Consider the following 8,522-nt stretch of genomic DNA (forward strand, 5'->3'; position numbering starts at 1 on the left):
ACTACTATTATAGTATGCAAAAAACTATACATGAGAAAAGCAATAAAAACTACTGAAATAAGAAATAGAACAGAAAATATCATACCAGAGCCACCCTCTGCGTCGATACGAACATATACGCAAACCACATCTAAGAAAACCAGAAAAATTTAGAACGTAGTTCCAATAGCATACGTTTTTTGTTAGCTTTGTTGCCGCTAGAAAAGTCAAACTCGTCTATCATGACGATCCTACTAGAGAATTTCATTTTCTATTAGTTTTAATTATTACCTGCGTCATACAGGAAACCAATTTCCCACATTGAGGCGGTAATTTTTTTGGGAAAATGTAACTAAATTACCAATAGGCATGCTGTTCAAACAAACTGGAAAAAATGAGAAGATATAATCTGCAAGTCCACTACATATGTAGCCTTCGTAGTTAACTTGATGACGGATTCAATGACAAAGATTCTTGCAACGATTTATTCTATTGAAATGTCGTACACTTCTACAGTAATGTGAAGTTATTTAGAAATATAGTGCTTCTGGATTGTCATCGTTCGAATGCAACGACACTGCCCCAAGTTTTGCAGATATCTCAGTATCAAAGCAGTTATATTTCGATTAATAATAAAACTGTCGAAAAAAAGAAATAGACAGTTATGAATCAAAATCAATAAGATATTATATTTTTAAGGGTAAAGTGAATGTGGAAATCTATTCATTATCAATGTTGAAGTATCAAACAAAGCATACGTGGATATTACATGATGCACAATAGATTAGTTTTGGTCACTGTGTGCTTTCGGCTGTACTTCAAACAGTCCTGGTGGTTTTGTTGGGTAATATATGGTGGCAATGTCTGAAAGCTGGGTAAACAGTCACATTGGCAGATGTTTGGTCGGTTCTTCCAGGAAAATGTCGTCATGGTGTCAGTTGAAGAACGACACTTCGGAAAGGCGAAGGTTTCGTGGATATTCATAGTCTCGAAGCCTAAAAATCGAGATTGCGGTGAAAAAACTTTCTGTTATAGCGCTAGTTTCATAATATCAACGAAACTAAGCGATTTTCTCTGGCATGGTTATTTCTACAAATCTTCGCAAAATTTCTTGCGGTTCTTTTGTCTTCATAATCACGGGCGTATTTTTCTATAGATACGTGTAGACGCCTATAGCAATAAGTAAAGAACATGATGTTAAACGCCGTTTATATTTGTCAATTTTTTTTTCGATGTAGTCATATTCTACATTATATTGGCTGTGACGAATTTAAGTATACTAGATGCTAAAATCATAGAAACAATGCTGTAATCTTGACAGCAAAAAAGAAACATTAACATATCGACGGAGTAGAAAAGAAAGAACTCACCGATTAACAAGTTGAAGGCATGGCGCATCCCTCTATGACAAAGAGGCTGTTACAACAGCTGACGCAATTATTCCAACTGACCTGTAAATTCTTTTTTCAACAGGCTTTCCAAAGGACTGATATCTTTACGGGTGTTAAAAACTTCATCAGTCATTCAAGTACGATTATCTATGCGGCATGCTTAGTTCACTCTTCTTGTGATGGTGGAATTTTGGTGATGAACAAAAGATTCACTCCACTAAAGTTTATAAGCTTTTATAGGTTAGGTTTCTTAAACATGATCACACGATTATGTAACAAGCTGGTTTAAAAGGAGGGCCAACCGTCTAATAAAAATTACATATCGTTTTGTTCTAATCTATCTTTAGTGTTCCCCGTACCTAATTATTCACCATCTACTAGACAGTGGTCCTTTATTTCAATTTTCCAAGCCATCACGGGGCCACGACTTGACAGTTCTCAAATATCAACAAATCCGATTTATCCTATGTATTACGTTGAAACCCACCAAACATCAGATTTATATCGATCATACGGTTCCCTGTTAAATCTTCTGGAGCCGCATAAGCCTGTGTTCCACAGAAAGTTGTCAGAAGCGCATCACCTTGATTCACCTGTATTTTTGGTTAGCAGTTTCTTAATTTGTGGTCACAGGATTTATGGAAAAGAAACACTTACGCTACGAGTAAAACGAAAGCCACTGTGTTTGACTATGCCTTCATCGAGAAAGATGAGCATATTCTCCTTCTTGACGTCGCGATGCACAATCCTTTGCTGCACTATGTTGATTTATTTTTAATAAATATGTGAAAAGTATTTTTCAGTGCTACTCACATTGTGCACTGCGGAAATGACTTAAACATGCAAATCATTGATTGATTTACCCTCACTGGCCCGTTTTTGTTTACATGATGGCAAAAGAAAACAAAATCCTAGTACGGCTCATTAAATGGCTGCATGAAAAATTCAGCGTTTCCAATTTTGTAATGGATGGCTGCTCCGTTGCTACATTACTGTCGTAGGGATCCTTGATATTTATTAACTGTGAAAGTTATAAGATGGACTTTGTATACTATCAACTCCTACCTTCGAAGGGTAATTCAGTACAACTTTTATACAAACGGTAGAAAGAAATTTAGAAAATGCAAAATAACTGTGTGTGTGTTCTGCGTTCTCACTAAATGGATGTCTAATGAAATATGAGACAAAAATTAAGCAACTGTTTAAAACTGTGAAAAATAACATTTGCTTTTAATCCATTGCCCCTATGCACGAAATCGATTTTAATTATATTGTTAAAAATTCTAAAGAACAAATTCACCATGTCTCCTCCGGTGCAAATTCCATGGTAAGAATTATGCGCTGCATAGCATCGTAATGGCGAACAAATCCAACGAGGTGAGGGTGGTTCAGACGCTTCCAGTATTCGATTTCTTGCGGAATAAACTTGTTGCGAAATTCCTCATGGATTTGTGCCTTGTTTATAATCTTCATCGCAACCTATATGATATCATACTGGTTTAATCAAAGGCTTTTAGCTATTCAAACGTTATGTTTTACATTTTCGAGACAAATATTCTGATTTACTTACAAGATTTCCACTCGACACAAAATTCTTCGTGATCACTTTTCCGATGGAGCCACATCCTAATTCAAATGAGTGACCAATGTCTATATTTTTTAACAGAAATTTCCATACGATATCCATTTTAGTCCTCTGAGTATGATGGTTTTCTATCTGCAATGTTTTTGAACATCACCTTTTAAAATTTCAAAAATAATCGAAAAAATGATGAAAAATCACGCCAATAAGCAAAGGATATATCTCAAACAAATCATGGACAGTGACTTTTTGTTGACATAGTTGTCTCCTGAAAAAAATGTGTTTCACTTCAGTTAATAATTAATCAAATTCATGGAAGAAAAAATCTCCGCTCGAACAGCTAAGGAACAAGAACTCCCTCCATAATAGCATTAGTAGAACAAGAATCACTCTCTATTTGATACAATAATGCTGACGTTTTTCTCCAATTCTTCACTTTTATAAGTAGACTGAGAAGACAGTTCAGATTTTTGGCCCTACAAACAATTTTAAGACACATTCAAATTACTACGTTCAGAATGTCGATAAAATGTTCACTAACATGTTTCTCCTAAGTGAAAATACAATTAAACAAGTCACAATGAAGATTAAGAGAAAAAGATAGGAACACCTTAAACAACACTAACTAGCTATTGGGTGAGAAATAATTTTTTCGATTTCATAAAGACGTGATTACAGACAATATACAAATATCGATTGAAAAATTGTTGAATAATTCCTTACACAACAACAACTACTGTCAAAGTGGTTTACAAAGGCATTAGGACAATTGACATAGTCATTTTTAGCTTGTTATGAAGTATCTTATATTATATAAAATTCTATACTTATTTCTTTATTATTTATTTTTATTTAGATATGCTTTAAAATTGCTTGTATTGTCAAAATATCTCCAGAACTGAGCAGGAAGAAGAGAGCAAACCGGAAACTTTTAAGAGCATCGAGGATGTATGAAGAAGATAAAGAGCACTCTACTCCATGCCCACCTCTTTGATTCAAGAAAAAAACACGCTGCGAGAAAGGCAAAGCGAGGTGTACGGATGGTGCAAGGGATAAATGGTGACTCCCGGAAAGGGCAATCATCTGGTTGGAAGTTCGTACCGCCCCCAAGCTTTGCAAATATCTCAGCACGTTGGCGGTTATATCTGAACAGTCTTTTCAATGTACTAATCAACGCGAAGAAATGGAGAAAAACGTCAGTATTATTGTATCAAATAGAGAGTGATCTTGTTTTACAAATGCTATTATGGAGGGGAGTTCTTGTTCCTTGGCTGTTCGAGCGGAGATTTTATTCTTCTTTGAGTTTGAATAATTGTTAGCTGAACTGAAATAAGTAGAGAAACAAGCACATGAGTCCTGCCACGATTTCGCTTGGACTGTTCATCGTGATTGGATATGCTGATGGGTGGCTTGCCAGTCTCTCCCAGAGAGGACATGGAGCTTATTTATTGAAGGCGACTCCTAACCGTCTCCCGTGTACTTGCCAAACCCCGATGATTGTGGGCCGAATCGACTTATATGAATATGATCTGCACTGGTAGTGCATATTCACGCTCGAATACATGAACGTGTCTACGCAGGCACTGAAATTATGGGCCAAATCACCACAGCACAAAAAATCAAGAAAAAAAAGGGGATCTATCCCTTTGATCCACTTGCGTTTCTGGTAAGCAAACGTCGCTTTTGGTTTGTGTTTAACCCGTTATCCGCCACCAGGAGACGCACCACGTAGCCTCTCGAATAACCGGCTCGAGATCCCTCAGTGAGTGGAGATCCGTGCATTGAAAAAATAGGATAGAAAATAGAAGGACTATTGAAATTAAGTACGTTTAGAATGGAATCATTGCCATTATCTAAACTCTTTTTATAGAAAAAAGCATTTGCTTCGTTAAAGCAGAAATTGTTGAGCAATAAAAATATTCGGTATAAGAAATGTGTTATCGCAACATCGCAGGGCACCTCTAACCGCTGCGCTAGACAGGCCATTGCGTTGAAGTACAGTTTTGGAAAAAAAAAATGGTTTCTATGGTCTCATTGGATAAAACAAAACATTTGACTTCCATGTGGAGCCACGTGTTAGCAAAATAGTGATAATATAAAGCTACTATATAAAGAAATAATGTTGTATGTGTAGTTCATTTGAGCGGTGAACTGCTAGCTTTTCTACTGCTTCTCTTCTCCTGTTGCTCGATTTCTTTCTTTGCCCGCCTTCATACTTCTAGTCACCTACGAAGGTATCCTTCTTCATATTGATTCCAAACTAAAGATTGTTTTCTGTTCGGATTTTTTCCTATTTTAACGTCTTCGTAAAGTCAACAAATATCTGTTGAAAGCAGAAGGACTATATGATACAGAGTCTTGTACAGATTCATTCTTTCCAATATCGTATTACATAAAGGATTTAATTCACTCTTTTTAAAATCCTACCTCGATTCCAGTCGTCCATATTTGCTTACTGTCATGGAAACTATTTTTAAGCTGATACTTATAGATGACGTGGGCTCAATATCTTCTTGTTTTCTTATTTATTCGTCATGCGTTGGCAACAAATTTTGTCTACCGAGCAAAAGTAAGTTGAATTAATACAACTCCAAATCTCGAGTAATCGCATGATTTCGAAGATCTTTTTGAGGTTGGCGATCGGGTTGTTCTTCAAGTTAATCAACTCGATATCAGGAATTGGGCACGTATTCGTGAAGAATCAGAAGACGAGGAATTCATCAGGTACTGCCCACCCCATCTAAAACTGAACTTGGCAAATTGCAAGCAATGGACTACTGCGGTTAGTCGATTTTCACTCAGTATATCTCCGTTTTTCGTCACCGATTTGTAAATTCTTTTCTAGTACTGTTTTCCAGTTCGGTGTGCCAATTCTTCCGGCATCAAATAATGTGCGTGTCGACGAAGAAGGAAGGTTAATCATTGATCCAGTCACACTGGACGATGCCGGTCTCTACATAGCGGCCGATGAAATTCCTCGGGTTAGTTGCCGAATTCATGTGATACACAATTGACTTGGGTATAGACCTCTACGACAAAGTACATACAAACGTTATGAACTAGTGAGATCAATAAGGCTTGGTTTTACTTGCAATTATTTCATCCTTGCCAATTCCCCGTTTACCTCTTTTCGTTCCTATTTCTCTTTGTTGTATTATGATTCATCCTCTTGAGGAGGATGAAGAACACTCGGCTCCGTTCTCACCTTTCTGACGCAACGATTCTTCCTGCCTTAATGTGCGCATCAGAGACCTGGTCTCTACGTAAGCAGGATGAAAGAACACTCAGCGTTACCGAACGCGCAGTCGAAAGGCGATGCAAGGAGTGACCCGTACCACGCAAGTGAGAGAGGGAACACGAAGCTCGGACCTACGTCAGCGATCGAAGATTAGAGACGCCGTTCTTTACGCCAAAATGTCGAAAATAAGGTGGGCCGGGCATGTGATGCGACTCAATGACAACCGATGGAGAAGAGCCGTCACAGATTGGATTCCTCGGGATGTCAAGCGCACAACAGGAAGACCACCGACCCGATTGTCAGAGTTCTTCACAAAAACGCTGAAGGAATGGTATGATGCTCAACGTGTCCCCGGAGCGAGCAGAACCCATTGGGCTACTCTTGCACGCGACAGGGACGGATGGAGACAACACTGGCGCCCGCTCGATACACTCGAAGATCAACGGGAATCCAGGTGATCCAGGTGTATTATGATTCACCATCACACCGCCACCATTCGTTCATGTTTTGACTTTTGAACAAATAGTGTTCATTCATTCATCTTTTGAAGAAAAAAGCTCTCGGTAGTGGTGATATAGGGATGAGTAATCGTCTATGAATTCCTCAGTATAGTACAAAATTCATTGTGCTGGGAAAATGTCGAGAATTTAGTTAATTTTTTATGTTTAATTTTCCTTCTTAGTATATGAGAATATTCTATTAGAAAATTCACCTTTTTAAAATTTCTCATCAATGCGAATATAAGGAACACATTTCCTTTTCTCTTTTCTCGAATTTACCTTTCCTGGGAAATGGGTGTCACGAAACCGTCAAATATATCATAATTGCCCAAAAATTTAAAAGCAGTTTAAAACACCATGAGTTCAAAATGCATGCAGTTTGCTCAAAATTCTCCAGAATGTCGCTTCGGTTTGTGAAGATATTTTAATACATGACTTTATGCATATAGAATGTTTATTGTAGGAATTGCAAGACGGTGATGAAATTGCTGAAACTACGAAGACGTTGATCACTCTGTACGTGGATGAATAGCAATTTTTTGTATAAAATGTTTACTGAATAAAGTAGACATCAAAGCTTCGAGTTATTGACGAGATTTACACAACTCCCGCACCTTTCCTCGAGGCATCTACAGCCACAAAAGACAACGCATCTTGAAAAACTTTTTCATAGTGATCTTCAAGAAGAAGACTTCTAGAAAATTCACCACGAAAGTAAACTCCGTTGCCTCTGTTCACCTCTTTCATATCTTCCACTAAACAATTCGATCGACACCAATAAGGTTTCCATTCGCCCGTGTCGCGCCACGAGATGCTTCTATGGAATGTTTTAAGGGATATTGAAGTTCTTTTTCGATTGCTCTACGATTACTAAGACCAAACTTTGATTCGCATGAAGGCGTACAATAAACAAGGGAAGCTCATTAAAGACGGCACTGTACAGAGGACAAAGAGAGCTATAGGGTTGCTTGAGACTTCCTTAATAATTTTGACGCTCTGTGACATTAAGTAATTGGAGAACCCCTTTGCAACAGCACACATCGCCAGAAATGGGTTATTTTCATATCGTTAAATCTTCATAGATTCTTTACTGGTCGCTATTTCCATGGTTACAAGAATATGCGAAAATGTTCATTATCAGCGAGAACAATTTTCATTTTGAATGGTATAACTCTGCGTGGAATCACATTCTCGAGAATGTGTTAACCATATACATTTTTAAATATATGATCAGTTTGGATTTTTTATAACTCGAATTTTTGCGAAACCAGTGCTAAGAACTTTCGGGTATGGACACTCGATACCGTTATGAATGAACCCGCTCAAAGACTATATGTTTCGGTTAGTTTTCCTTCTTCAAACAAACACGAGATTGTTAAATATTTTTTATTTACTTAAGATATATTTCGGCTGACGTTTCGACGTAATCGCCTTTTTCAGAGTCTGCAAAGGTATTGAAAGCGTCCACCAAATCAAATACCTAAAAGCCAAGCAGAGAATTTCAAAACCCATATTTCAAACGTATAATAATAAATGATTATAATAATATGAAATAATAGTAATAATAATAATAACAGTAATAAATCTAAAGTGCTCACCGTCTGTCCGCTACTCTTTCACTTCTCGCGAGAAGTGAATCATCCGTGCGTGTTGGTACCGTTACAGGAATCTACTACTAAAGCGCGCGAGATTTTCAAATTAGAAGATCAAATTGACGTACCGCGCGAGATCACGGGTTATGACGAGGCATTCTTCCCTGCGGTTCATGTTTGGCTTTCTGAGATTAATCCAAAAAGCCTCAAGAATTTTTTGCGCTGATATATTAGATTCTT

The 8,522-nt window shown here is 37.5% G+C and overlaps 1 protein-coding gene and 1 long non-coding RNA gene across 2 annotated transcripts; one reads left to right on the top strand and one right to left on the bottom strand.

The window, feature by feature from the left end:
* Positions 1-689: 689 nt before the first annotated feature.
* On the bottom strand, positions 690-1,959 carry LOC309798335. The gene is made up of 3 exons (XR_014293076.1): positions 1,858-1,959; positions 1,350-1,430; positions 690-974 (listed from the first exon to the last, which is right to left on the bottom strand). It is a non-coding gene; the product is annotated as an uncharacterized lncRNA (long non-coding RNA).
* Positions 1,960-5,109: 3,150 nt separating this feature from the next.
* LOC309798336 (uncharacterized protein) lies at positions 5,110-7,266 on the top strand. The gene is made up of 5 exons (XM_082646551.1): positions 5,110-5,186; positions 5,444-5,521; positions 5,585-5,734; positions 5,811-5,933; positions 7,154-7,266. Exons 2-5 carry the CDS (start codon positions 5,444-5,446, stop codon positions 7,220-7,222), a joined length of 420 nt encoding a protein of 139 aa, XP_082502677.1. The 5' UTR covers positions 5,110-5,186; the 3' UTR covers positions 7,223-7,266.
* Positions 7,267-8,522: the final 1,256 nt, after the last annotated feature.

The sequence above is a fragment of the Mesoplodon mirus genome, assembly GCF_964341445.2.
Source record: "Mesoplodon mirus genome assembly, contig: HAP1_SCAFFOLD_2877, whole genome shotgun sequence".
Lineage (NCBI taxonomy): Eukaryota > Metazoa > Chordata > Mammalia > Artiodactyla > Ziphiidae > Mesoplodon > Mesoplodon mirus.

Excerpts from the sequence above, each read along its gene's own strand:
- LOC309798336 (XM_082646551.1), top strand. The coding sequence starts at position 5,444 with ATGACGTGGGCTCAATATCTTCTTGTTTTCTTATTTATTCGTCATGCG. Across the intron at positions 5,522-5,584 it reads ATTTTGTCTACCGAGCAAAA|GTTGGCGATCGGGTTGTTCT; the intron begins GTAAGTTGAATT and ends GATCTTTTTGAG. Across the intron at positions 5,735-5,810 it reads GCAAGCAATGGACTACTGCG|TTCGGTGTGCCAATTCTTCC; the intron begins GTTAGTCGATTT and ends ACTGTTTTCCAG.